Here is a 26,909-nt window from a genome sequence, read left to right on the forward strand (position 1 = left end):
CTTCACAGGACACGGTCCATGTGCCATGAATCGGCCCTCTGAATCAAGCTCTTTCCGATCAGAACAGGAAGTGAAGCTGCTCGAGACAGCTCGCGCTCGCCGGATGCATCGATACCAGAAGATGCGGCAAGGCTGCAGGGTAGACCAGGGTTCGTTACGCCACCATTTCCATCGCCCGCCGACGGTAAGGACTAGACCCGACTCTGGCTTTGCGATATCAAGTCTACTACGTACGCCGGTCGATGCTAAGCGTGGGCATGCCCACGCTGGCAGAATCCACGGAGAAATCAGAGACATTGCTAATATATTGATATGATAAATTAGCAGGAGATTGCATTAGCACCGGATGGGGCCCCCATTCCACGTAATAATGATGATGAAGCCAGTAGTCCAGCCTCGACGGGCGTCCGTCGTGAAGCCACAATATTACCCGTTTGGGTAAAATGGAGGCACCGAAGATGCCCCTCCTTTCCAGGTCTGACAGCGACAGCTTTCTGGGAAGGCACTACTGCAGTCGGATAATTTCCTAGCAGCGCGTAGTAATCCGGACTGCCTAGACTTTGATAGGCAGCCCCTCCAGCCATGACTGAGAGTATTAATCACAACATCCTCATTCGAACCCGGGCAGCGGTTGGCCTTCCCCAGATAATCATCCACCCCACGCGATGGTGATCTGAATCAGAGACGTCCACTTGGTTCCGGTGCCCACTGCTCAGGGCACAAAAGAAACTCCCATCCCGCACTCTACGCACACCGCATCGCAAAGCCATGTCGGCTGACCCTGGTTTCCCCCTCCAAAAAGTAATCATGATATTGTCTGATCCCTCACCTTCCCTCTCTGCCTTCCTGTCCGCCGGTCCTCCAGAGATAGCGACCCCAAGAGGTTGCTAAGAGGAATTATCAACGAGTGGTCGGCCGATGCATATCAGCTGCAGGACCCGAATAGCTCGAACGTTGCCTGCGCCTAATCACATTGACATGGGTTCTTATTGGTAGGATGGATGCAGCTCAGGATAACAATGATAGGAAAGAAGTCGTCTAGGTTCCGGCTCTATCTTTCCCGGCTTATCTCCTGCTGCCATAGGGGGGTTGATCGAGAGTCTGGTGGCCGACTTCCATATTGCCTTGGCTGCACTCGCCGTCCTCGAGTAAATGACCACCGGTACCAGAGAGGCCGGACGAATACCGCTGATAGGAAACAAATCACGATCTGAGGGTACGGGCAATACACTCGGGCGATACGTACTGGTCCGGCTCCCGCTGTACCTGCGGTTATCTAAATTGGGAGGATTTCTTATCAGTGGCTGCCCCTCAAATCCCCGCCATGAGTCGCGTGGGTGGATCATGGCGCGCCTGCCGACTGATTTTTTTATCTGCCCTTTTTTGTCCTTTTTCGCTTTAATCGCGCATGGACGATAGAACTTGGCGGCGCCTTGCCTGTTTCGCACGGCACGTAAAAGGCATCAATATCCATTGTCTCCTGTCCAGCGACCGGCCCGATGAATTTCCACCCCCCAATGCATACATCCGGGATACATTGTCTGACAGCTTTACACGGGGAAATACAGATACACATTGGCGGGTAAACCCAAGCAGGGCCATGCCTTGCCTCCCAACGCAAGTCGAGTGGAGGATTTGCCGGGAGTGGGGCGTGGCAAAACATTCCAAGGGTAAAAGGCGAGAGAGCCGCTGCGAGCCCCGAGACCGGCCACGGTTTCCATGTTAGATGGAGTTATAATTAGGTTCTGTGACTAATATCAGGTGAGCGCGGTGTGTTACTCGCAGGTGCACCGCCTCCAGGGCCGAGGGTGGAGGGAAAAACGGTTCCAGAGGGAAAAAGTCAAAAGGGGGCGGCGGGTGAATGGAGGGCCAGGTTCTGAGGTGAACTCCTGAGGAGGGACGATGAAGTAAGGTATCCTTGTTCAACCCCAGGATTTGCTTTCCGCAGGCTCTGCGGTGACCCATTTGTCTGTTAGTGTCCGATCGTGGGTTTGGGTGTCCCTTTCTCCGGAGTCTTTTGTCTGCCGGGGGTGGATGGAGGGCGCGGCAGCAAATGACAGAGCGGCCAAGTCGGGAGTTTCAGGAATGGTGAGGGAGGCAGTGGCTGCGCTTCCGATCAGCCCTGCGGACGTCATGCCTGGTCAGTGGCCTCCACCCACTACTGAATATGGGCAATGTGAGGTATCCGATGTCATCGCTGGGCAGCGTAGCTTAAATCCACCGGGCACGGGGTTCATCGTATAAAGGCCTCATACTACCTGCTCTGTACGTCAGTCACTGCCCAGAGAATCTGGGATGTCTGACTCTGACCGCACCGCCCCGAGTGGCGCGGCACCCTTCTTAGCCGAGTCGGGCTTAGCGGCACACACGCAGGCCCTCCGTATCTGATTTGGATGCCTTGTTTCAATTCGGACCCAGTTGCATCAGAATGAATGAAAGAAACCAGGCGCATATACTCGGACGGTAATGCCAAGTACGAGGTGGACCAGATTCCTGCCACACCTATTCTGACCAACAGCTGCTGCACCTCGTGAAAAACTAGCAGACCAAGATGGATTCGGGCGTCGCAACAGTGGACTGGCGGTCCACGATGCAAGCCTCTCAGCACAGAAAGAGTCAATATATCCCTCACCGGCCCAGCAGAACAGAAATTTATCACCCCATTGGAGTTAACCCCTCAATGAAACGGGCGATAAAACTAATCAGAACACGGTTCTGCCTGTAGATCGCGAACTCGAAGGGCGCGAGCTTATCGGCGGGTGATGATTGGTCCATCGGCCGAGGGCATGACAAACACCGCTGACTGGTTTCGGGCCGACCATCTACAGTGTGATATCAGAGGCAATGATCTATTCCCAGTCTACATAATAATAACATCACAAGTATGTAACTGCCTTGTGGCTTCTTGCAATACTCCACTCAGATGCTAGACATACCATCATACTACATAGTACATTTTAGAAAACATCATCAACCCGTCTAACAACCATACGACGTACACTGCACAAGCACAGTTCCTGGAAGTTACATTTCACATAAAATAGCCGATCACTCGACACATCGAATCCCATCACCATCGAGCAGACCCCCGACTGTGAATAAGGCCACCTATACCAGTCATTATGAACCACCCAGCGGCCAAACATATCCTCATACTCCGTATAACTTTCCAGCATAGAAGATGTATCTACTGAATCTCCCAGTAGTCAGTCATCTCATCTACTCACTTGAACACGTCCAAATAAGATCCCATAGCTAGGAAATAACACTGACAGCTCAAATGATATACCGCACCCCACCACCTCCATTTGCAGATTCTGCATGAGAATAAACCTTATTGCGAGCTCATCCGATTCACTTACTATATAGGATTTGGGAATTGGGTAAATAGTTATGATCCTTCACCAGGTGTAAATACTACAGTACAGTGTATATCCAAGTGAAGCGAAATCCAATGCTATCAGTATAGAGTACGAACAGAGTAGTAGTGTGGTGGTAGAGAATCGTCAAAGACGTCACCAGCACCAGTACCAGTACCAGCACCAGCCACACCCACACCCACACCACAACAGAGATGAGACATGAGACATGAGCGATGAGCGATCTCGGCCGCATGCCACAGACACACATACATACATACATACTGCAGTGTACGGATACTCCGTATGCAATGCCTAAACATGGGGTAGCTACCTGCTACCCAGCTACCCACCCAGCTACATACTACATTGATACAGACAACCAATTCCAATCCACCCTCGAAACCAGAACGAAAAACAAAAACACACCCGTAACAACCACCATACCACATAAACAGTAGCATAAACCAAAGTAATAGACACATCTAAGAAAGAAAGGCAAAAAATACCTCAATAAAGTATAAAAATTTCACAAAAGGGGCCGGGGGAGTAAAAAAGCTACCTGAACTGGATCATAGCTCCATAGTTAGGCAGCCAGTCAGGGAGAGTAATTCGCGCAGTTGATCAGGGCCAGCCGGTCGGTCAGCCGCCAGGTACTGGTGTTTGGGGGTCCATGCTTTGACTTTTTTCCTGAAGGAAAAATAAAAGTTTTTGGGGGGGATCGGAGGGACATGGTAGCCGATGAAAATCTATCACTATCTGACTTTTATTCAATTCTTGACAGCTCACGAGATATAGCAGATATCTATGTTGATCAGGGGAGTTTCTTCTTTTGTTGGTGGTGGTGGGTGGTGGTAATTGCTGTACGAGTATACTACATTGTATTCAGTATTGGGGTAACTTATGTTGTGTCTTGTCTGAGACTTCAAGGAAGAATGCTGGGAATAAGCACATGCAATGTAAAGGCCCTCCTTGCATGTTGTTGGGGGTGGGGAACCCGAAGGAAGGCAGGATTAATCCCTCATACAGTGGTTATGTCTGTTTGATGAGATGTGTCGGTCGCTTTGTCTTGTGACTTGGCCGGTTTCAGAGATCAGCCGGGGCTATTGATTTATTGGGCTATTCTTATGACTGCCACAAGGTGGATTCTAAATTTTTGATTTGGACGGTATACGAACGTTGCTGGTTAGTGACTTAGTTGGCTTGTGGCTAGTTGTAGTCATCAGTGCGGTCTAGATCTTCCGGAGGCTCCTTTCCCCTGCAGCTACGGTTCCGAGGAGTCAGTCGACCTGACAGTCACACGTTGCTTATCTGATCTGCAATTCTTCACGTCTTGTTAGGCCCTTTCTTTGAGATGGTTGTCCTTTGATGATTTCGCTATCCGCTCTCCGCAGTCACCCAGCACATGGCAGTAATGTTCCAGAACTGCCCAGATTAAGCTTAGATTCCATCACATGCACCAGACCGAAGGGTGGTATAATCGGGTGTTACAGACCGACTGTGTATGACAGCCATGCAGAAAAATGGGCCGGCCGGCTTCTAGAATGTCGGTCGAATCTTGGGCAAGCCCCCACGGATGAATTAGTGCCTTCCTCATGGACATCCCAGCTTGCGTCACCGCTGGATCGAGTACGAGATCGCTCCCCACTCGGATGCAGCTGACCAGCTCCCGAACCGTCTCGGACACCGCAGTTTCAGCGGCCCTTTCGCTGCCGCGCCCATCGTAACATCCATTCCACTAAGATCCCAATGTCCTGGGATAATTCCAGCACTTTCGCGATTTTGGCCTGCAACTCGAGAGCCTCGCTCTGGACTTGCCCGTCCATGCTGTCCGTGGTTGTCCCATCGTCTTCTAGCAGACCCGTCATGTCCACCACTGCGACGCGGCCGTTGAGCCCGACTTCTAGACTGATAGAGACCTTGTTCAATGCAGCCTCCAGGTTGACCGGTTCCGACGATCCGTCCGCGTTTTCCACAGCAAACAGTAGCATAATCACCGGTGCCTGTCCGAGCTGCGTGCGCAACGTCACTTCTACCTTGACGTCGTCAATAGCAGAGTCGACATCCAAGTGCCCATCCCCAGCAGTCGCAGGACTTTTGCCCTTAGCACCCGGGAAAGCAGCTGTGCCAAAGCCCCCCAGCAATTGATCAAGCCTCTTCTTGTTTGGATCTTCGTTGCTCAGGATTATGACATCGTCCTTCTTTGCTTTCCCTTTAGAAAACGACAGAACTTGCGAAGTAGTCTGGTCGTCGGATTTCTCATCGTCGGGTTTGAATGAGGAACTGAAGATGCTGCGAATTAGGTTCGCTAGAAACGCATACTGGCGCAGGATCTAACAGGCATGTCAGTAATTTCGGACCCAATTCGAGCACCAAATTCATACCGGAAGAATATCGGCAAGTTGCCTAGGATGCGAGAAAGGAAAGTCTCTCATTGTTCGGCCAGCAACAGACTCGAACGGCTGAAATGTATAGCTGTGGTGCTTTGTACACGATCTGCCTTCGCTGTCAACTGTCTGCACGGGCATCCGCCGGCTTCTCCGACCAAGCTGAGATGCGTCCTCAGGCCCCAACCCCATGGCGCCGGCCGCAGACAGAGGCGACCATCCCGGGGCCAACAATCCATCGTAGGTGACCATCTTGAACTCCTGCGGCAGCTGCATTCCCAGGTGTCGGTAAATATCCGATGCAGCCAGTATCGGTAAATCCAAGGGTGGCTCCAGTTTAGCAACGAACCGACGGTTAGGAGCAGAACCCAGCATGCCCGAGTCAAGCGCCATGGCGTCCGGATGGTCTTGGTTGGAAGTCAATGTCGCCGGGGGGTCGAGCCAGTTGACAACTCCAGCATCAGACCCGGACTCACTCGACGATGGTCCATTGCCGTTATTAACCACCGTCAGAACCTCCGGCCCAACCCACTCCTTCGACACGCGGAGGGAAGGATAGCCCTCTTCGCACTCAATCACGACACTCCATTTTCCGGCCAAATCCGACTCCTCGTCCGATTGCCCATTCGGCAGGTCGACCTCCATTTCATCCGACGATTTCTTCTTCTGCTTCGCATCCAGAACGCGTGCTTGCTGCATCCAGTAGTCCAGCCCGAGCCCCATGCGACGTCCCTTATGCAGACCCGGCCTCCCCACCCAGCCACTGCAAAGATGATCATAGACACCGGCGAATGTGCGATGCTTCCACTCGGCATCCCACACACGCTTCAAGCTCTCGTAAAGCCCCTCGATAGCCTCGAAACAATTGACCTCCTGACTGAGTCGATCATGCTTCGCCAGCCACTGTAGATTCTCATGAAACCCGCTCAAAGGCTTCCAAGTGCCCCGTTCGCCCTCTTCAGGTGACTGTATCAAGTGACGCTTGAGAACGGCCGTAGCCTCCCGCCGTTCCTCGTCCGCAGCATCAGGTGTCGCATACTTCAAACTGACATCCTTGACCACATTATACCCCCGATGGAAATCAATCTCCAAGTCGACAAAATTCCCCGCAATGCTGAGGCTATCCTCCTGCCAAATCGACTCGAACCCTTCAAGGTCACCCAGTCGCTCAATGCCTTCCCTGCACACTCCCCGACCCGAGACCCGGGTCCGGAGCAGCTGAACCACGTCTTCAATGTGTCGTCTGCGCTCCTCATCGCTATCTCGAGCACCCCCGAGCTTCAATCCCTGCATGCCCAGCGCCTGAATGTCATTGTCATTCATACCTGCGCCGACGAGGCCATCGTGACCAGCAGGAGACGGGCTGATTCCGCTATACCCGCCGAGAGCGAGGAGAGCCGACGGAGAGCTGAACGTCACGGGGTCCTCCGTTCCGGCGGTCACGGCGAGAGGGGTAGCGTACTGGTGCGTCGAGGTCGGGGGTTGGGTGTGACCCGGGCCGGAAGCTGAGGGGGTTCTTGTGGAGGGCGATTTGTGCGCGATTGGTCGGGCCATGTGTGGACGAGGGGACGAGGTCAGATGCGTGGGAGTGGCTCCTGGGTTCGGTTTCGACGATGGGGTCGCCATGATGACCTAGCTATTCAGTAGTATCCAACCAGGAACCCAATGTAGTATATCCAGCTGAGATAGTAATTGAAATTACAAAGTAGCCAAGAAGGGCAACTAAAGGAATCGGGTATCACGCATGCGATAATGAAATCAAGCAGCCTAGAATAGAAGATAAATAATCATGTAGGCGGCATGTCTTAGATGGGAGTCGGATAAATCAAGATAAAAAAGATGATAAGGAATTGTCGCAACCCGCTGCTATTTTTTGTCAGGGTGTCACATAGAAAGCATCCATAGCAGTCTGGCCCGCAATGTAGTAATCCAGAAACCACCAGCGAAAGACAAGACAAGACAATCCCACTTGACGAACTGCATTTCTCGACGGATTGGATGCGCCGGGGCCCGCCTTTGCTGGTCGCGGCCGACTTAACGCGCAGTCACATGAGTTTGTCTTGTTTGTCTGCACAGCGTCATAGCCTTTGCACTCTTCTTCCCATTGCATATAGTCTATCTTTGCAGTATCAATCGCAATTGGCGTGTGTTGCAGTGGTATCTCACCATGCTGGGTCTGAGATCATTCATCCGCCAGACTCCCAGGTGGACACAGTTCCGTGCTGTGTCGACGCTGGAGGGCCACTCTCACATTGTAAGAACCCCAACTCAAGTAAACTGGAACATTCACGATACTATGGAAACCCCAATCTACAAACCATTCCTGCGAACACAGCTAATATGATATAGTACGTCTTCCCCCAAAACGGAACCAACGTCCTCTCCCTCCTCCCATCCGAACCCACCAACCCCGACCTCGCCCTCGGCGTCACCTCCAAACTCCCTCCCACGCCCGACTCCTTCCGAGAGAACTCCAAGTTCATTAAAGTCCTCCAGGACGTGGTCACGGAGTATGGATACCAAGATCCCGACGCGATCTCCCAGGCCCAGGTGATGGTCTCGACGGCGGGCGCGAATCTGACCTCTGGAGGGGTGCTGATGACGGGTGCGCGTGGAAGGAGACGTCGCGGCGAGGTGGGTGATTCTAGTGGCGGAGCTAGCGGTCAAGGTGGTGCTGGCTCGGCTGGGAGAGGGGGCTGGATTCATCTTTCGGATAGTAGACGGCCGCCCGAGTATGGTCGGATTGCTTGGTATGTTATAGCCTGCTTTATCTATGTCTGGAGTTGAGCATTGCTGATGGTGTGGATAGGCCGGAGGATATTTTCGGGAGCTTGGAAGTTGATGGTAATGGTCAGTTTGTGGGAGGTAATGGCAATTATCAACCGAGTGGTAGGTGTGCTATTGATGAACTATGCGCGGGATGATGGCTGACTTGACAAGGGACGTATCGGATTGTCACTCGGGATGGAATGTAGGTTTTATCTTCTATTGTTGTTGTCTGGATGGTACTAACACGGCACCAGTTTTGGTTTGAGCCCGTTCCTGAGGGAAAAGTTGGTCAAGAAGCTGCGCGAGCAAGAGGCGCAATAGGCTGCAACAGAAGCCTTGTACAATAGCTCAGATGTATTATTAACCTAGCTTTTGTGGAATAGCTTTCCATACAAACTGCTGGCAGTTGACGCAATTTGGTCATGCCTAGGTTACAGTCGACCAGCTCAGGTCCAGCCCGAGGGTAGAACATATCCATCCTCCATCCTTTCACTTGTGGAAAAAGTTCGTAATACGCTGGGTCCCTGCAGTGGACTTTTTCTCCGGGGTCTTCTTCACCGGCGTATTTCGAGTGGCACTGCGCATCGTCTTCCCCGCAAGCGTCACTGGCTTAGACGGTGAACTAGATTCAAGGCTCGAAGCCACACTCGACTCCGTCTTCGGCTTCTTGGTTTCCCCCGTCTCGACCTCCAAGGAATGCTCCCTCTTGACTCCGGGAACCGGCTTGGGAGCATTGTCCTCGCTCCATTCCGCATCTTTCGTGGCCCTCTCGTCTTTCACCATATCCTGTGATGGTTCCTCTTTCACACCTCCCTTCTTCGCATTCGCAAAGAAATTGGCAATATTGCTCTTATTCTCTTTACTGCTCACGGGAACAATGAAGTCTGGGGAATTATTTCCCACCTTCCCGACCTCCTTCGGCACTTGATAACACTCCAGTTCTCCCTCATACGGTTTGAGAACCGATTGCAACTCCTTCGACCAAGTCGTCCGTCCCGAGTCCAGCCAAATCTTCATCATCTCGCTATTTGGGTCCAGAATCACCGGCATCCTATCATGCAGGAACTTCAAATAAGGGTTTGACGATGTCGTGATAATCGTATAGGTGTATAGCTGTTCACTGGAATCTATCTCCAGTTAGCCCAGCCCAGTATAATCCCTAACAAAATCAAGGCAGGAAAGATATGAATCTCACCTTCATAAGAGACACAATCATAAAGCCCCGCAAAAAACATCAAGTTACCATCCTTCCTCCTCACAAAATGCGGGATCTTCTCTTTCCCCCCAGGGCCCTTCTTCAACCACTCATAGAAGCCCTGACATACCACCACGCACCGTTTCTTGCGTTTCATGGACGTCCACATCCCCCGGTCTTCTGATAGCGAATCATCCCGGCAATTAATCGTCCGCATCAGTGATCCGTAGTCTGGTTTGCGCTTCGTCCACGATGGGATGAGACCCCATCTCATGCTTTGGAGCTTATAGTGAGGGTGCACGGCATTCTTTTCGGATGCGACTTGGTCAGTTGGACTGGGTTGTCTTTGTCGGTTGTCTGGGTGGTTCTCTGTGGGTGTATCAGCGAGGTAGACGGCGCCGTTGTTGCCCGGCGCGAAGTTGTAGGTTTCGCGGACTTCGTCGTCATCAGGTGCTTCCTCAACCTCCATGCCTTGTTCTTGAAGACGGTTGCGGATGAAGTTCATGCGCTGGTAGGTTCAATTAGTACCACGTTTGATGGTAGTGTATATATATGTTGACGCATGATGGATGTGAGATAACTGCGTACCACGCCTAAGGCATATCGTCCACACATCTTGAGCTTAATCAAAACGCGCTAGAAGCTCAGATCGACGAAAGAATTAGATGGCATGCAGATGCGACGGGGAAAGAGAGGCACCGAGCGACGTCATTCCAGGCAGGCGGAGAAGCCTGGACCACCGCCTTTGGATCGGCACCTTCTCGCCTCGATCTTTCTCCGCCGGCCATTTCTTCTTCTTTCTCAACTCACGGGGTTCAATTATCTTTCCACTTTTCCCTTCGTTTTCCATAATAAAGGGTACAATTATTTCTGGCTGTACTACCAACTGTCTCTATATATCCTGCTCATTGATTGAGTATCTCTAACGAAAAACCCACATTATGTTCAGCGCAGCAGCCCGGCGCACCAGCGCCCTGCCTCGAACCATCACACATAACCACCAACATGCCTTCTCAACACGCTCGATACCTGTCCGTCCACGTCCAGTTACCCCCCTCAGCCGAACCCCCTCGATTGTCCGCCCCACTGCCCCCCAAACCCGACACCTCTCGTTTGGCCAAAAGATGAAGCGCGGCTTCCAAGAAGCCTCCAAAGGCATCTGGCGCAAGAACCCCATCCTCCTGCCTCTGGCATTGGTCTCCGTTGCTACCGCCTCCGGCATCTTTGCCTACATCGCCTACGTCGAGGCCACCCAGGTGGCGCCACAATACCACAAATTCCCGGCACCGGTTGCGGAGCGGCTCCGCACGGCGGTGTACTATACGGAAGTGGACTTGAACCCGCACAAGGCAGTCAAGGCGTATAAAGAGGCGTATAAGCTAGGAGGCGATTTGAAAATGCATCCATTCTCGGACGAAATGATGGGGATCAAGTTGCAGATTGCGGCGGTGCTCGAGAAGGCGGGGCTTGTTCCGGCGGCGATTAAGGTGTTGGAGAAGATCAGAGCAGATGCGTGTCTCTGGGTGCAGTCTTCCTCTAAGGAACCAAACCTCGAGGGGGTGGAAAAACCAGAGGATAGGAAGAAGACTGCCGAGGAGGCCGCGTACCCGCTGGAAGCTGACCCGGACATTCTCGATGCCTATGAGCAGATGAAGGAGGTGGATGCATATGATGCCCAGCAACGGGACAAGTCAAAGGCGAAGATTGTGGGAATCTCGATGAAGCTGGCGGAGCTGTATCGGAGCGATTACGTGCAGGATGATGCCAAGGCGGAGGAAGCGCTGGGGTTCGCGGTGGACTATGCTCTCCGGGAAATGCAACGTCGTGCCGATGCGGGTCTTCCGATCGGTGGAGGCCACTGGATGTCTTTGACTGAGATCGCAGCGGCCCTGACGGACATGGGCAGCTTTTACTACGAAACGGGTCAAGAACACTATGCTCTGCCCTTGTTATTGCGCTCATTGGACTTGCTCATCGCCGATGAAAAAGACACGCCGTCTTGCAAGCAGGTGACGGTCCTCTGCAACATCAGTTCCACTATCGGCGAAGCAGCCATGAAGGGCCGTCCATCCGTGGAGCCCGGTGTCACACGGGAAGAGGCCATCGAGAATTCGCGCAAGTGGGCCCTCCAGGCCCTTGCTAAATGTGCTCAGATCCGCGACGGCCAGAATGAGCAGTGCGAAGCCGGCTCCGCAGGTGCCCATCTTATCCTGGGAGAGCTGGCCTCGTTTCAGAACAAGCGGGAAGAAGCTATAAAACATTATACCGAGGCCAGGGACGGGTACCAGAACACCAACGACCATGAGCTTGCGCGTTTGATCACGGACTGTATTAACGAGGTGAAGAGCAGGAAATAATATGATGACCATTGCAGGACGCTGAACCTCTGATGATACCCGCAGGGGAACATGTATATATAGTATTAGTGTAGTATAGCATACACAGGATAGAAAGGCCAGGCCAGGTGCAACATGCAATCCACACTCTAACGAAGCGAAACAACCCGACGGGGCGATACTAAGGGAAGTCGATGTCGATCTCGATCCCTCCGCATTACAGACCCCCACGCAAGCGGAGTCTACATAGATAAGCGGAGGACCGACTAAAGCTACGACCGACCAATGGTGACAGGGGTATTTTTTAAAAGTCTTTTTTAAAATGGTATTAGAACATGTTGCATGCCCATCGTTCACAAGATCCCAGACATTTCGAATTTTATGACGAATCGAGTAAGCTAGACATGTCAAGGAGAAAAAACCCCCCAAGTCCCTACACCCTCCCCCGCGCCCCACCTGTCGGCCAGGGGGGCGGGGAACGGATAACCTCGGGGATTACTTCATTTTGCTCATGGTCTCATAGATCCCAACCAATGCCAGCCCATTTTTGAGTGTGTGTGTATGTGTGTGGAAAAAAGATGATGGAATAAAAAACAGAAATGAGTAAGTTATCTTGTTTAAGGTATGGTTTAAAAAGTTCCTCTCACAACGCGGTTTTTTTCCGAACCCGTCTATGCCCTCGACATGACACCCCAAGCACGGATCTTGTTATCGGTGTAACCGGCGAACAGGGTCTGGCCGTCAGCGCTCCAGGCCAAGCTGACACACTCGGGCTCGCGGCTCTTCTTGCCCTTCTCGATGTACTCGGGCTTGAGCTCGTCAACCTTGCTCTTCTTCTCGAGGTCGAAGATGGTGATGCTGCTGGAGGTGGCAGCGCAGAGCCAGTAACGGTTGGGGGAGAAGACGAGGGCGTGGATCTCGTCACCGGCGTGGAGGGAGTAGAGGTGCTTGGACTCGTTGAGATCCCAGAGCATGGTGGTGCCGTCCTTGCCACCGGAGGCGCAGAGGGATCCATCGGGGGAGATGGTGACGGCGTTGATGTAGCCGGTGTGACCGATGTGGTCGGTCTGGAGACGGCAGGAAGCGAGCTCCCAAACCTAGTGTTTCGGGTTAGTTTGGGTCGAGACTTTGGGCGGAGGCTCGAGAAACAGAGCGAAACAAGAAAGATAAACAGATGTGTTTATTGAGTGTCCATCAGGCATTGGGTGAATTTTTGTCTCATGGCCGTAAAGGCTCTGAAGTAGCAAATACGTAGATATGCAAACATCATTTGGACGTGTCGGAGTCGGATAATTCGAATGAATGGGGAGAGTTGATGGGTCCGACGTACCTTCACAAGCTTGTCCCAACCAGCGGAGACGATGACGGGGTTCTGAGGGTTGGGGCTGAAGCGCACGCAGGAAACCCACTCGGTGTGGCCCTTCTCGGTGATGGTGAACTTGCAGTCACCAAGGGTGTTCCAGAGCTTGATGGAGCGGTCACGGGAAGCGGAGACAATCTGGCGGTTGTCGGCGGAGAAGGAAACGGAGAGAACGTCGTTGGTGTGGCCGACGAAGGTCCGGGTGGTCTCACCAGTGGAGAGCTCCCACAGGCGGAGGGACTTGTCCCAGGAGGAGGACAGAGCGTAGGCACCGTCGGAGGAGATCACCTATACGCACACACACAACAAAACACCCAGTCAGCCAAGTTCGTCGCCGGGGGAATCGGAATCGCGGGGTCGGGGTCGGAGGCATACACAGTCAGAGACGATGTGAGAGTGACCCTCAAGGCTGCGCTTGGGGTAACCGTAGGCCTGCTCGTCGCGGGTCAGGTTCCAGATGATCAGGGTCTTGTCGCGACTGCCGGAGAGCAGCATGTTGGGGCTATAATGCAGGAAGAAAAACATAGAAGTCAGAACCCATTTGTCCATTTTTCAACCAATGCGATCATTTCTTGCAACAACGCATCCATATACCACTTTGTGGGTAGCACATGCATACTTGTTCGATCACGCTGATAACGCATTTCAGGTGGTTTCAATCAATCAATCGGTAGTTGCCTTACTTCTCCAGAGAGGTAGCCAGGCAGGTAACCCAGCCATTGTGACCCTCAAGGGTACCGCGAAGGACCAGCTGCTCAGCCATGATGAGTCTGGGAGACGATGGTAGGGGGCCGCGAGAGGAGAGAGGAGGATGAACGCGGGCGGAGCAATTGTCGTTGACTCTGGGCTGGAGATAAAAATCACAGCATGAGGATGGAGGTGCAGACACGTCTGAGCCCTAACTAGCGCGCCCAGCCCTGCTCGCTGTTGTGCGGTACCGCCAACCCTAACCCGGATAAGCGAGTCACGTGGATGGCTCACCGCCCGGCCTGTCATCTGACATCACCCCTACCAACTCGATGCATAGGAACAAATGGCACTGCTTTTACTACTGTACCTTCCTCCGCTTCCTCCCTGTAAGCCAATTGGATATAAGTATCTGTACAATCTCGTCCGTATAATACAAGTCCCCCTATATCTATACCTCTTTTGTCACCGACTCAGCTAGTGGTCAAACACTTGAACATTCGGCATCCGTCCCAGTCCAGCGCCCCCCGTCCTCTTGTTCTTCGCAGCTTGGAATCCGGTGGCACTGTTATCCCGCACATGCTCGCGCAGCAGTCGCAGCACATCCGAGTCGGCCCATCGTGACGGAACGGGCCGGTATGCAGCCTTGAAAGCGCCAACTGTCTGCGCCCACTCGCCGCTCTTGGCTCCAGTACGCTTCCAGGTCTCCGTGGGCGTATCCTGAGCACCCGATTCGGTAGACGAGGCGGCGCCCTCAGCACCTTCAGCCGGAGGGTCCTGCGTGGCCCAGTAGTAAATGTCCCAGTCATTCTCGTCAAGGAACCGGTCGTACTCCTGCAACTGCTCCTTGCTCATCTCAGCCAGGTAGACATTGGCGAACGTAGACAGCAGAAGATCAGACTCAAGGATACCGCGCTTGCGGCTCTGGTCTGTATGACCCCACGTCACATTAGCCATTGTCGGGGGAAAGGGGAAGACCGGGGAACGAACACAACAACCGAGCCCTCATGGTAGTCACATCCTCGCCAGTCCGACGCAGGGGCTCAACCTTGAAGGTGATACCCTCCATCTCACCGACTCCGAGTTCCGGCTTCTGGGCCCCAGTTTCCTGTCTACCTCCGGTAAAGTGCTCGACTTTTCCGGGGTAAGGATCCGCCGGCTTGTAGTTCGGGTCGACCGAGTTCAAAAGCTCCGGGGGTGCCGACTTCGCACCCACCTTGGGGAAATCCTTGGTCATGGTGGAAGTGGTATTAGGCACATTGGGATTAGGAGGCTTGTTCGTCTGGTTCTTGCGATGCTCTGGGGCCGTGGACGGCGCGCGATCGTTTTGGTTGACTTCGTTTCGACGAACAACCGAGCTGCCGAAGGAGCGCCGGGCAAAAGTGGTAGTGAGGGTGACTGGTGAAGTCGCCGGCCGCATAAAGCGGTTGATCAGTCTGGGAGCAGACATGGTGAATCACTATGATAGCTGAAACAACTCTATCCGGGGTCTGAAGGAGGGAAAGACCAATTGCCAAATCCTGGGGAGGTCGACGATAAAGTAGTAACCGAAGAATGACGGGGTTGACATCATCCGGAGAAACCTCGTTTGCACTGTTTGCAGGGAAATTCGCCAACCGTCGCCGGCCGATTTCCAACTGGATGTATCTTTGCCTCTGATGCTGCCATGACTGCAGAACAGCAGGCATGCTACGGAATGCAGGTTTCGATTGGCTCTCCAAGTTCTCTTGTCTGGATGGAGAACTCATGCTAACGTGGTCAGTTGTCGTCGCGATTCCGGAAGCAACACTTCAGTCCATACTATTGCCATTTGATCGGCTCTCGCATACAGTTGGTTGGCAAATTGGAGGCGGCTTCTTATGTATGCAATGAGAATGGATGGATCTCTGGAAACCACAGCGCCCACCAGCACCAAAGTACATGCAAATTATCATAGTTATCATCAATATTCAAACAGTGTACCGTGAAGTATATCCGAAAGACTACATATGGCCAAAGAGACTCGATGAAATGCATTGGAAAACTCCATATTTTGTCATGACAAGAGAGAAAGCATCAACCTGGAGCCTCCTCCTCCCCATGATTATGAACCCAATCTGGTTAGTTCTAGATGAGATGCTTGGATCTAAGGGTAAATAGTCAGCACCTCCGCATGTAAACCAGACCAAGAGAAGAGGGAGAACATACCTGAAGTAAGCCCTCAGATAAACTACCTGCCAAGCGCCCAATCCAACCAGCATGCCCATAGTACCGAAAGCGAACCACTTCACACGCTCGTTCGTGCTCTCGTTGGTGTCGCGCAGCTTCTGCTCGCGAGCCCGCAGGTACTCCATCTCGCTGACAATCTCGGCCACCATTTCCTCGATACGACGGAGGTCAGTCTCAACAGGCTTGAGCTTCTCCTGAACCTGGATGCTGGACCAGTCACGGGCATCGGCACCGATGTCGACATCAAGTTCAATGGATTTGTAAGGGTTGGCAATAGCTTCTGTTGGCCATCTGGTTAGCACCCAATAGAATCATGTGGCCACCTATATCTCGAGGGTATCGAGAGATAGCCCGATTAGGACCAAATAACATACTACGAGTGGTGAGCTGGTTATCGAAACAGACGTCGAAGGCAGTATCGGCGGGAGAAGTGAACGCCTGGCGAGTCTCGCCCTCAATATCCTTGGGGCGGCCGTGGTCATTACCCAATGCATCCTTGATCTATTTCAGGAAAAACCAGTTAGCGGAGTATAACTTTGAAGCAGCAAGCTCGACGTAGGATGATCGAGGGCACAAGACAGCTGTCTCAAACGATCGCCCACATAATGGTCGCAAGCGATGGCAGATTCCACATACATGCATGTTGACGACCTGTCCATCACCCTTGTTCCCGCTCACAATAGCCGTGACGACCACGAGCTGGTCCTTAAAAACAAAGTTGCGTATACATCGCTCATTCTTCCCGCTCACGGCAGAGAGGTCGAATTTCAGGGCGGAGGTGAGCTGAACGAACAAGAGGAAAAGAAGGCCGAGGAGAGACCGCATGGTGAGACGGGACGCCCCCATTGTCAATGGTAATTGTCGCAGTGGCCGGCGGTGAAGTCTAGGGATTGACAACGAGGTTCGGAAGCTGCTGTGCTGCTATTGATGCCACGCCGCGCTCCAGGGGATCCCGATCGGCCGGCCCAATGTTTCTCCGGCTATCGGCCCACGCGTATCGAAACAGCATTACGCCCTTACAATCCATACAGATGCCCAAGCATCTACTCAGGCAAATACTAACTACGTGTATTCCAAAGCAATGACCGATGGTGATTTATTGATTATGGTAAAGGCACTACGTTTTCAGCAACATCGCTCGGGAAAACATAATTAACAATCCAAGCCTTCCGGAGTCTGGTGATTGAATTCATAGCCATAACCCAAGGTCTCCTCCTGAGGAGGCGCATAATATAAAAGAGGCTCAGACATTAGAAGATAGAAGAGAAATGTAGAGGGGGAATCAAGCGTCAAAAAAGAAAATACCGCTGGAAAGAGTGATATGTCCAGGAGGTGCAGGGCAGACTGCAATCCAAAAAAAGCGAAAATCGAAAGAAAAGTCAGAGCGAAAGAATAGAGCTCCAATATGGACAAGATGAAGGCAATGAAATGAAAAGAAGGTATCGTTCATCAGTGTCCACAACGGTGGACAAGACATGTCGTTTGCCAAACACTTGATAGTATCGTGCTCAAAGCAATTATCAGGGCAAAAAAAGAGAGTAGAGAACGGGGGGACCGGAAAAGATGCGTTCAGTGTTGAGGTTACATCAGGCCTCAACCTTCTTGCGACGCACAAAGAGTCGTGCAAATCCTGAATCCTTTGACTTGACAGCAACAGGAGGTCTCGTCACAGGGGGCTCAGGAGGCCCAGTGTTCTTGAGGAAATCAGCCAATGCGCTAGTCTCGGTCTGTCGACTTGAGGCGGTCTTTAGGCCGTAAGCACCATTCATGCCTCCAGCATTGCGCTCCATGCTAACCTTGACGGTATAGTTCGAGGTCCCACCCACATAACTGTCTGGCTGCTGGCGCAGCGAGCTCTTGGAGGCTTTCGGTAAGGGTGTCTTTTCGGAAGATGTGTTGCGAAGAAGTCGGGCTTTCACCGACGCGCCGCCGAATCCGGCAGATGAACTTCGCCGGGCATTGGTATTTGTGGCCAAAGGCTGCGGCGCCGGTGCAGCCTCAGGCGGCGGTACATTGCGTAGGAAGTCTATCAGACTCTCCTCGTCACGCTTCGGCTTCGGCTCCTCAAGCAAGTCATCAAGATCATCGTCGTCCAAATCAATAGCATATGGGTCTGGCACCCGGCGCCTTGTCCGCGGCGGACGGAAGTCATCAGATGCGCTCACAGCGCCAGAAGACATCATGCTCGTTTCCTTAGCAAGAACGGTCGGGGCGCTCGTCCGGCTAGTCGATTCCAAAAGCCCTGTACGAGAGCCAATGGATGTCATAGACTTTTCGGCCGTCGAACTGGCCACCGAGGGGGCTGCTGTCCCGGTGCGGCCAGGTTCAATGGCTTGCAATTCGTCCGAGTCCATGGTATCCCTGAAGGGAGCCACGGTACGCGGGATACGATGAGCCCCGGCAGTCGGTGGGCCTTCCCGAATGAAATCGATCAAGTCGGACGTTTGATCTCCTCTTGGAACCACGGCGGAGCGGGCTTCCATGCGAGGCCCGCTGCGGGCAGAGCTGGAAACAGAAACAGCACCACTTGCAGGCCGGGTGAGCTTTTTCGCTATTTCTGTGGCATCAGACAAACGGCGCAAGCGTGGCGACTTCAGAGGGCTGCTTTCGATCGTCGCGGGAGTGGTTGGAGTATTTGGCCCAGTCGACTTCAGGAAGTTTGAGAAATCACTGGTAGACTCAAGGCTTTGCTTCGCATCCCGAGCCGGTCCAACCATCGATTTCTGCTGCGGGTTCGTGGCGGGAATTTCGATGGATCGAGGCTTCGGCTGACTGTACTTGGGTACTGTTGGAAGGTCCACGATACTTTTCGATGAAGCGGTAGAGGTTCTCGATCGAGGAATGGTCTCCGCGGGTGGACTGGTACTCTTCTCCAAGTCGGTCAAATCAACCGTACTTGGTTGCTGAGCACGCCATCTGGGTGAATCCGGCAACTAGGTCAAGGGGTCAGTAATAGCAAGCCAGAAGGGGACTATCATTCACTCACCTCCATTTCCCTCATGCTTTTTGGTGTGAGGGTGAAGTGAATCGTCTCCTCGCTGCGAATCAAGTCGTCCAAGCCGGAGGTATCCTCGTACGTTGACTCCCTGGTTGATACCCTGCTTACTTCGGAAGAGCTACGGAGACGAATAGAGCCGGAGTCTCCAGGTCGACCGATAAGGCCTTTCAACTTGCTAGAAACCTGAGAAGTGGAAGAGCCCGCTGTGACTGGACGTCTCTCGCGGCTGCTGCTGAAACTGCCCGAGCGGCGAGGCTTGGAATAGATGGAAGAGGCTACCGAGGCGGAATACCGCCCCGATAATCGTTGAACTGCGGCGCGTTCGATGCCGGAGTTGACGGAGGATATCCCTGGGCTCGAGCGCCCGTATCGCTGATGACTCCCGGTTACCAGGGGGGGTGTGCTGGATTTGAAAGGCAGCGTCCGCGAACTGTCCGAATGGGTACTCTCTCCAGAAATTGAAACCGGCCGAGGAAGCTTATCCACGGCTGCGTCGTCCGCGGAAGGTTGAGCTGTAGGAGGGGCTGAGGGTTCGGTGGTCGACAGGTCGGCATCAGGAGCCTGGGACGCATCGTCGTGATCGGCGGCGGGTTGGGCCGGGGTGGAGTCGACCCCTTGCGTCCCCGGCGCCGCGTCGATAGGCCCAGGGGTAGTCGACTCGTCAATCGCCAGTACGGGCTTCTCACCCGTCTCGTGTCCCTCAAGCTCTTCAATCAGAGCAGACGACGATACTGAAGTACTACTAGCTGCACTCGTGGCTACCTCGACCGATGCACCCGACGTCGACGGGGTTGCGGCAGTAGCATCCGCCGGCTCTTTTTCGTCGGCAGTCCGTGGTTTATTTGCCGTGCCGTCCACCTTCGACTGGTGTCTCTGTTCGACGTCTGGCTCATCATCCTCATCATGCTCATACATCGTTTCCAAGCGTCTTCTCTCCTCCGATGGTGTGGGTGATGAGCGCTCGGCAGGCTCTTCAACTCCCGATGCTTCCTCTGGACCAGCATTGGGCAGGGATCTCGATCGAGCGTGGCGTGTGATTTTCACCGTTTGAATTTTGGGCGTGAGAGGGGAATTTCCGTTGGACGATGGCGATCTAGGTGAGGGTAGCGTGAGTACCATCAAGCTGTGAGGTCGGACCTTGTGGGCCACAACGGCCTGCATCGTTTGAACATCGCTAGTGTCGAGCTCCGGAAGGAAGTTCGGGGTTTCGATTTCCTGGATGTCGTGCTCACTCACTGGCAGTGGGACAGAAGCTGGGTCCAACTCAGGCCGAGTCTCTGAGAGCGGCGAGGTCGCAGACCGCGAGGATGCAGACCGCGGTGAGATCTCGCCTATCGTGACAGCACTGTTCTTCCTACTGCCGTTCATGAAAACCAGGCTGTGGCGATGTCGTAGAGATTCCCTGGAAACTGCTCGTGACAAGTTGGCTCCTCGCACTCGTTTTCTCCACGTCCGCCACAGTCTTCCCAAGGTCGGGTTCAGTGCCAGCCTCTCCATATCATGGTCCTCCACGATCAGCCGGTCCATACTCCCCCGGTTCGCACCGGCCTCTACCGATTCGTTGTCATCACCAAGGTTTGCTGATAGTCTCGACCGAGCTGTCTCGCCCGCGATAACCAGAGCTTGTTCGCCGATGTGCTCAATAATGGAAGTGAGAAATATGGAAGCAGCAGGCGTAATGTATCCAACATGGCTTGCCAGCCTCCGGAGGCCGCCTTCATCTTCGCCGAGGATTTCCTGGTTGATATAGTCCTCCTCATCATCTTCCTCCATGTCACCGAGCCGGGTGTAGACCATACATCGCAGTCGGGTCAGTTTCCATGAGCGAACAAGATCAAAATCTCCGATTGAGGTTTGGCCGCCACGGAATTCAATCTGTTCATCTTCCGGTCCTCCCAAGTATTCGCTCAGCTCATCGTCCGCCGCTGAAACCATCTCCTTGGCGAGTCGAGGCTTTAACACCTCCGCGACTGCGGGGCGGATATTGACTAATTGGGTGGACTTGGCCGCGGCCAGGATGTTGAACAGGAGATTATCGAGGAATGCATTCAGAGCCGAGAGGGCCTCGCGGGTTACAAGGGCACTTGCACTTGATCCATGGCCTTCATCATCCGCCACGAAGTCGGCAGCGTTGAACTCTTGGTCAGCGGTGATGATCTGAGCGGCGGCGGACGATGCGATATACGAGGGCGCGGGGATCACTGGTGGGGGAGCCAGCAGGTGGGTGCGGGAGAGCTGCGAGTCGCTGGACATGCTGGTGCTGCGCGAGCGCGAGACCGTCCGTCCCAGCTCCGGGGACTCCAGTCCTTTGCTGTGCTGCATGGTCGAAATACTGGGTCACATACAGGCAGCGAAGGCGTACCGGTGGTATTAAGAGAAGGGTGTAAAGAGAGCGATTCGGAGTGAAATTTCTCGAGAGAAGCGAATGGCAAAAAGAAAAGGGAAGTAGCACGCTAGATCATCCTAAGATCATAAGGCATAAGCATATCTTCGTCAGCCTTTCTAACAATACGACCTCCAGTGCACAGCCCGGTTTGGGGGCCTTTCTCTTGATTCGTCCTTGGGCAGTCTGCCTTCTGGACGGATGCCGTAAGATGGCGTCAAGCCATTCGAAACGATCAAAAGCAATAACGAGAGAATTGGGGAGGCGAAAAAAAAAAAAAAAAACAAAGCGAAACCGAAGAAGCAAAGAAAAAGTACAGTGTACCAACGGGGCGGATGCAGGGCCACGATAGTGCATCGGCTAGAACGTACCCGGGAAAGGAGCCAATTAACAGTAGTTCGGACTCATGTCGGAGGGATGGAAAGGGGCCTAGGGGAAAGGATTCCGAACGATCAACCAAGACCTGGCCGGTAGAAAAAGACCGATAGAAGATGCAAAGTTAAGAAGGAAGAGGGAGAAGGAGAGAGGAAGAAAGAAAGAGAGCGGAGGGAACAACGATGGGATTAGCTGGGAGGATTCAGGAGTCACAGACACAGAGCTGCTTTACTTCACCGTCCCTGTCCCATCCCCATCCGAGCATAATAATAAAAATAATAACACGGAAGAATCCTGGCCAGTACGATTACAGCCCGCGGGCCGGGCTAAAAAGGTCACTAGCAAAATCAGGAGAGGTGGAACCCACCCTTTCGGCTTCTGGAGGGGTGCAAGAGGCAAATGAGAAATGAGGGTCGACGGCCGGTGGAGCTGGGAGATGGCCTTTGTGAAGGCTAATCAGAGGACATCCAGGAGATGCAACTCCCTGGAAAGTCTTATCCGTGCCGCCAGTCACTGCACTGCAGTTACTCCAACCAGCAGTTGGGGGGGGTAACTCACTGCCGTGTACTCCGTACCAGCCGGAGTAGACGGGGATTTGCAATTTGAGTTTACGAGATTAGGCTCACCACGAGTCGGAAGTCTCCTCCAGGCACGGGCGGCCGGTCGGGATCGACATGCGATTGGAGGTTGCCAGTTGCCACCTCGATGCCGTTACCCTGTCAGTCAGGAACACAACGTGGTCCTGTCTGTCCGTCTAGAAAACTATTTACAATTTTCCATAGCGGCGGTGATTTTACCATGGGAACCCCAACGACTAGTGTTGGCGCACCTCTTGGGTAGTTGGGTTCTTGGGTAATAGCCCTGGTTCATTTTCCCTTTTCTGCCGACGGACTGATAGACTGATGGTTGTCCATCAGCCACCGGCCCACGGTCCCAGGCCCCCAGCAGCAATCAGGAAGAGGCACCGAAGCCCCCAAGAAACCGACGATCTCCAGTTCCGAACTAACGAAAGCGCCCCACTCAGCCTTCGAAACGAACCCTAAACCGTCCCGACTGCAGGAAAGGGGCGCTACTGTAGGTCTGTAACCGCTTAACCGACCCGTGTTGCGCTGCTCGGCCGCTCCGTTTCTCACCATGATCATGATCTCTCTGAAGCAGGAACAAAAGAGGTCACTGAGCAGCCTCGTGCATATTGCTGTAGTATCGGTCAAGGTGCCTGGTGGAAATTCTCGGGACCCCTCTTCACCCAAAGAATAGTCGGAGCCGGCTATTGGTCGTTCCAACTTTCGGCATCTCTTATCCTTCCCGAAAATAGCAAGTCAAACTCTGATTCCAACTATTAAATCCAATCACCCCCCTTGGGTCAACGGAATATGGCCGTGCCCAGGGCCACCGGTCCGCGATCCACCGCCAACACCACGAGCATCAGCACGGTTTGGGACTGAAGAATTGGTGATGCTCTCGGAGCAATTACGCAATGAGGCTCGAAAAAAGGTGCTTTTCAGAAATGCCAGCCAATGCAGTTGCGCTGACATCACCGTCTACCATTCCAGCACACAAGAGACCCAACTCAGACAAAGACTCAGCTGGCGATCTCCAGCTTGACAAGGTAGATCATGGGTGGGTGCAACGATAATGCGGCATCCTGTCTGACTCTCGAGTTCTCCATATCTACCCCATACGCTACTGAGTCTGATATGAGGCTAAGGGACGCCTTGACAAATCTTATATGCCTATCCGGGACCAGGAAACCCCCCGACCATCCCAATAAGCCGCCGAAAGCACGGGTCAATACCTACTTCGTGTGCCGTTTGAACCTTACCTGCCTGTTTCGTCTTTCCTACCTGACTTCCTAAAGCAGAGATTTGAAATATTGCACCCACACCTAACCCACTCCACCATCACGCGTTTGAGGATCCCTCCATGTAACAAAAACCCAGGAGGCGTTCACAAACGCCTCCCATTCACCTCCGTGGACTGAGCCATACATCCAATCATGGTGTAGAGTCCGACACGAGGCTCTCAGTGGCTCCCCATTTCGTGGATCGGACGGCTTGCAGCGGATAGTTAATCGGGTACAGCAGGGGTAGGTGGCCCGTGATTGGTTTCCGACTACCGATTCAATCCGTCGTGGATATGGCCACTACCCACTCTCGTGGGCTGGGCTTCAGCTGAGCTCACTCAGCTCAGGTCCATTCAGCCCAGCCAGTCTAGTCTTGTCGCCGGCTGCTTAATATAGCCACAGGCTGTCATGAATTGATTTCAGCTTGGGTGTATGTGAGTTCCCGTCAACGAGACTAGGCATCAGTAACCCAATAGCCCGGAGATATCCCGTAAGTACGGAGTACTCCGTACTTGGCATCCATATATTCCTAGGGACTAATGCAGTGGGGAGCTGTCACCGTGTGCCAAGGACTGTATCTTGAAGGATTCGAAGTCCGATTCGAGGTTCCAGACCTCGACCAGAAATTTCTTGGTCTATTTTAGATCATATAAAAAGCAAGTACATGGTTAAATCGATGATCGACTACAATCTATATCGATCCTGCGCAATAGGTGATAAGATTATGAAACTTGCCCATCGATCCCTTGTTCTAGATGTCCATATCACCCACTCCGGTATTTATAAGGCTATATAACCCGGCCATGTACGGAGTATCTCCACTCGACCACCACATCCCAATATCACAAAATATGATTCTCGTCGCTCAACAACCACAGCGCATGTCTGCTTGTCTATGATGCTCTGCATTTAGTACAGCGGGAGTGGCTTGTTAGTATATACATAAGAATCAATAGTACCCCGGTAGCCTGTCATACTTATTTTTCACGGATAACGTGACCTATCTGTATTATCATGTATTGCCAGTGTAGAGTCGACTGCCCTTCAACCATAGATCCGTTTCCCGTCCTCGCTCCAACTTATGCTTCCAAAATTGGAGGTTCAAAACAACCATGACTGAAATCAGTGCTTTGCCCTCCGAAATCCTCTCTTTGATTCTGACACAATTAGGCTCAGCCTCTTTGGCTTCTTATACCAGTGTCTATAGGAAGTGGCAGGCGCTGATCGAGAAGCAGACCTTCTCCCATCTTCTTCTGACTCCTGACCGGTTGACCGACTTCAAGCGGATTGTCCCCCCCCAGTTCACCCCGGCGCTCCTTTATTCGTCATCTGGATCTGTACATCCTGCTTCCTGCCTACGAGATTGCTGCACGGACCCGGTTGGAAAGCCAAATAGATCGCCAGAAAAACAATGAGGCCTTCACCCAGACCATAGTCTCTTTCTGGGACATTTTGAGTACATGGTCCAAAGAGGACGTTGCAGGACTTTCGCTGAACGTACGTGCCAGATCTTCTAGCGATTGTGGTGTTCAATCTGGAGGTAGGTTTTATTCCTCCCAACCGATTTCCTGCCTCTTTAGCTTCGGCAATGGTGTGGTGCTTTTATGATTCAGGGTTACTAACCCATAGCTCGTGCTTTACAGAATATTAGTCTCCTTGGCTGCCATTGCGACTGGACGTTTGACAACCTGGTGCGGGAAGGTCGTCTGGAGCAAGAGCCGGGATATGTGAAGTGGCCCATGCCTTGAAGTATGGTTGTCTGGTCTCGTTACTAATGTGTATTCTCGAGTATTGAACATGCTATCCTTCACTGAACATATTCCATGCATTCCGGTTTGGAATCCTCGGTGACAGGCTCCTTGATGGCCTGTCATGTGACCGGCCATTGTTGCCTCAGGAATCAATAGCCGTACCTATGTACATCATAGCTCAGAGCGAAGGCCCGCAGGGCCTTCTTCTTCTCTTTTCTCTCTCATGAATGGAACTCTTGCATGGTCGGGATCAGTATAACTTCTAGCCTCACACTCGGGTCTAGTTCTCTCAACTCAATTCTCCTTTTGTTTCCTGCGGGCTTGCTTGAGCTGTGCTTTGCTATGTTATGTAATCGTTATCCCTCGAGCGCTAGAGATCAAAGGATCCCTATCAAAGGCCGCTGTACGGGTGTCCGGTGGACCCCTGATGTGGGTAGAAACAGTGTGATAAGAGAGGATTCAGCAATCAAAAACACAGGAAGAGGCTCTATACCAAACCTTTGTAGGTAAGTAGAGTAGTGGTCACAACATCTCCCAGCATCGTTTAGAGTAAGTGAACCAATAAGGTATCGACACTACTTACTATATAGTATTACAAACTACCATGTTTTCGTCAATTTAGGATCTTGGGTAGTAAAAGAAGATGCGCTTCGTATTCTCACAAGGATATATCCCTGGTTCAACTATTCTAGAAATATATTTACTACTACACAATCGTTTATACTGTCAAGAACCCGACTCTCTCTCCGGATACATGCCCAGAGTGTATGTAGTATGATTGCCATGCTCAGGACATCACATAACGCAACCACATCCAATACATAAACATGATCTTTTCCTACGGTGCTAAATCATTCATGCAAGCAAGCGGCCAGCCAATGAAGAATCTTATGTATTGGCAATGACTCGACATCAGTTAATCGTATCAATCTAATCCCTGTTCCACAACACAACACAGCGCATTTAATACCACAGTGTACCTCGACTCAGCTGACAAGCGCCAAGCACCACCACCACCACCACCAACCAATCCAACCGATCCAGTTGGTTACATTTCCATTCCCCTAGGTTCCCTATCGATTACGAATGCCCTTGTTTCTAAATTGCATAGATCTCAATGAGAATGTAACACATTGTTCTCACAACCACAACCACAACCACAACAGGCAAATCAATCCAGATCTATAATGCCTGCCCGCAACCCGAGCACCACAACACAACACAACAGGGATACAATCGATCGAGCGATCGATCGGGG

The 26,909-nt window shown here is 52.6% G+C and overlaps 6 protein-coding genes across 6 annotated transcripts; 2 read left to right on the top strand and 4 right to left on the bottom strand.

Annotated features, from left to right (window-relative positions):
* Positions 1-5,037: 5,037 nt before the first annotated feature.
* On the bottom strand, positions 5,038-7,461 carry BO80DRAFT_70949 (RNA polymerase II mediator complex middle subunit MED1). Its single transcript, XM_025724735.1, has 2 exons — positions 5,744-7,461; positions 5,038-5,692 (listed from the first exon to the last, which is right to left on the bottom strand). Exons 1-2 carry the CDS (start codon positions 7,370-7,372, stop codon positions 5,054-5,056), a joined length of 2,268 nt encoding a protein of 755 aa, XP_025575468.1. The 5' UTR covers positions 7,373-7,461; the 3' UTR covers positions 5,038-5,053.
* A 397-nt stretch (positions 7,462-7,858) lies between these two features.
* Positions 7,859-9,239, top strand: BO80DRAFT_70963 (uncharacterized protein). The gene is made up of 5 exons (XM_025724736.1): positions 7,859-8,000; positions 8,096-8,496; positions 8,556-8,635; positions 8,687-8,717; positions 8,770-9,239. Exons 1-5 carry the CDS (start codon positions 7,914-7,916, stop codon positions 8,834-8,836), a joined length of 666 nt encoding a protein of 221 aa, XP_025575469.1. The 5' UTR covers positions 7,859-7,913; the 3' UTR covers positions 8,837-9,239.
* Positions 8,854-10,389, bottom strand: BO80DRAFT_406893 (SOS response-associated peptidase). Its single transcript, XM_025717779.1, has 3 exons — positions 10,299-10,389; positions 9,711-10,218; positions 8,854-9,642 (listed from the first exon to the last, which is right to left on the bottom strand). The coding sequence occupies exons 1-3, from the start codon at positions 10,323-10,325 to the stop codon at positions 9,005-9,007; spliced, it is 1,173 nt and encodes a 390-aa protein (XP_025575470.1). The 5' UTR covers positions 10,326-10,389; the 3' UTR covers positions 8,854-9,004.
* A 114-nt stretch (positions 10,390-10,503) lies between these two features.
* Positions 10,504-12,185, top strand: BO80DRAFT_425114 (TPR domain protein). The gene has a single exon (XM_025719445.1). It carries the CDS (start codon positions 10,652-10,654, stop codon positions 12,065-12,067), a length of 1,416 nt encoding a protein of 471 aa, XP_025575471.1. The 5' UTR covers positions 10,504-10,651; the 3' UTR covers positions 12,068-12,185.
* A 299-nt stretch (positions 12,186-12,484) lies between these two features.
* BO80DRAFT_493617 (40S ribosomal RACK1 domain-containing protein) lies at positions 12,485-17,204 on the bottom strand. Its single transcript, XM_025723829.1, has 9 exons — positions 16,938-17,204; positions 16,676-16,802; positions 16,281-16,581; positions 15,084-15,451; positions 14,584-15,022; positions 14,090-14,176; positions 13,782-13,908; positions 13,377-13,694; positions 12,485-13,143 (listed from the first exon to the last, which is right to left on the bottom strand). The coding sequence occupies exons 1-9, from the start codon at positions 17,145-17,147 to the stop codon at positions 12,718-12,720; spliced, it is 2,403 nt and encodes an 800-aa protein (XP_025575472.1). The 5' UTR covers positions 17,148-17,204; the 3' UTR covers positions 12,485-12,717.
* Positions 17,205-17,887: 683 nt separating this feature from the next.
* Positions 17,888-21,621, bottom strand: BO80DRAFT_355522 (uncharacterized protein; the record flags this gene model as incomplete). Its single annotated transcript, XM_025715760.1, has 2 exons — positions 17,888-19,234; positions 19,288-21,621. 2 exons carry the CDS (start codon positions 21,619-21,621, stop codon positions 17,888-17,890), a joined length of 3,681 nt encoding a protein of 1,226 aa, XP_025575473.1.
* Between the last annotated feature and the right edge of the window lie 5,288 nt (positions 21,622-26,909).

Source organism: Aspergillus ibericus (assembly GCF_003184845.1).
Source record: "Aspergillus ibericus CBS 121593 unplaced genomic scaffold BO80scaffold_19, whole genome shotgun sequence".
NCBI classification, from domain to species: Eukaryota; Fungi; Ascomycota; class Eurotiomycetes; order Eurotiales; family Aspergillaceae; genus Aspergillus; species Aspergillus ibericus.

Bases quoted from the DNA above. Each gene is read 5' to 3' on its own strand.
- BO80DRAFT_406893 (XM_025717779.1), bottom strand. From the start codon at position 10,325: ATGTGTGGACGATATGCCTTAGGCGTG. The intron at 10,219-10,298 runs GTACGCAGTTAT...TGAACCTACCAG, and splicing joins GACGATATGCCTTAGGCGTG to CGCATGAACTTCATCCGCAA. The intron at 9,643-9,710 runs GTGAGATTCATA...AACTGGAGATAG, and splicing joins TGATTGTGTCTCTTATGAAG to ATTCCAGTGAACAGCTATAC.
- BO80DRAFT_70963 (XM_025724736.1), top strand. From the start codon at position 7,914: ATGCTGGGTCTGAGATCATTCATCCGCCAGACTCCCAGGTGGACACAG. The intron at 8,636-8,686 runs GTAGGTGTGCTA...TGACTTGACAAG, and splicing joins TGGCAATTATCAACCGAGTG to GGACGTATCGGATTGTCACT. The intron at 8,718-8,769 runs GTAGGTTTTATC...ACACGGCACCAG, and splicing joins ATTGTCACTCGGGATGGAAT to TTTTGGTTTGAGCCCGTTCC.
- BO80DRAFT_425114 (XM_025719445.1), top strand. From the start codon at position 10,652: ATGTTCAGCGCAGCAGCCCGGCGCACCAGCGCCCTGCCTCGAACCATC.
- BO80DRAFT_70949 (XM_025724735.1), bottom strand. From the start codon at position 7,372: ATGGCGACCCCATCGTCGAAACCGAACCCAGGAGCCACTCCCACGCAT. The intron at 5,693-5,743 runs GTATGAATTTGG...CATGCCTGTTAG, and splicing joins AACTTGCCGATATTCTTCCG to ATCCTGCGCCAGTATGCGTT.
- BO80DRAFT_493617 (XM_025723829.1), bottom strand. From the start codon at position 17,147: ATGGGGGCGTCCCGTCTCACCATGCGGTCTCTCCTCGGCCTTCTTTTC. The intron at 15,452-16,280 runs GTATGTTCTCCC...CTCCTTCGGCAG, and splicing joins TATCTGAGGGCTTACTTCAG to CTCGGTTGTTCGTCGAAACG. The intron at 13,144-13,376 runs GTACGTCGGACC...CCGAAACACTAG, and splicing joins GTTGGGACAAGCTTGTGAAG to GTTTGGGAGCTCGCTTCCTG.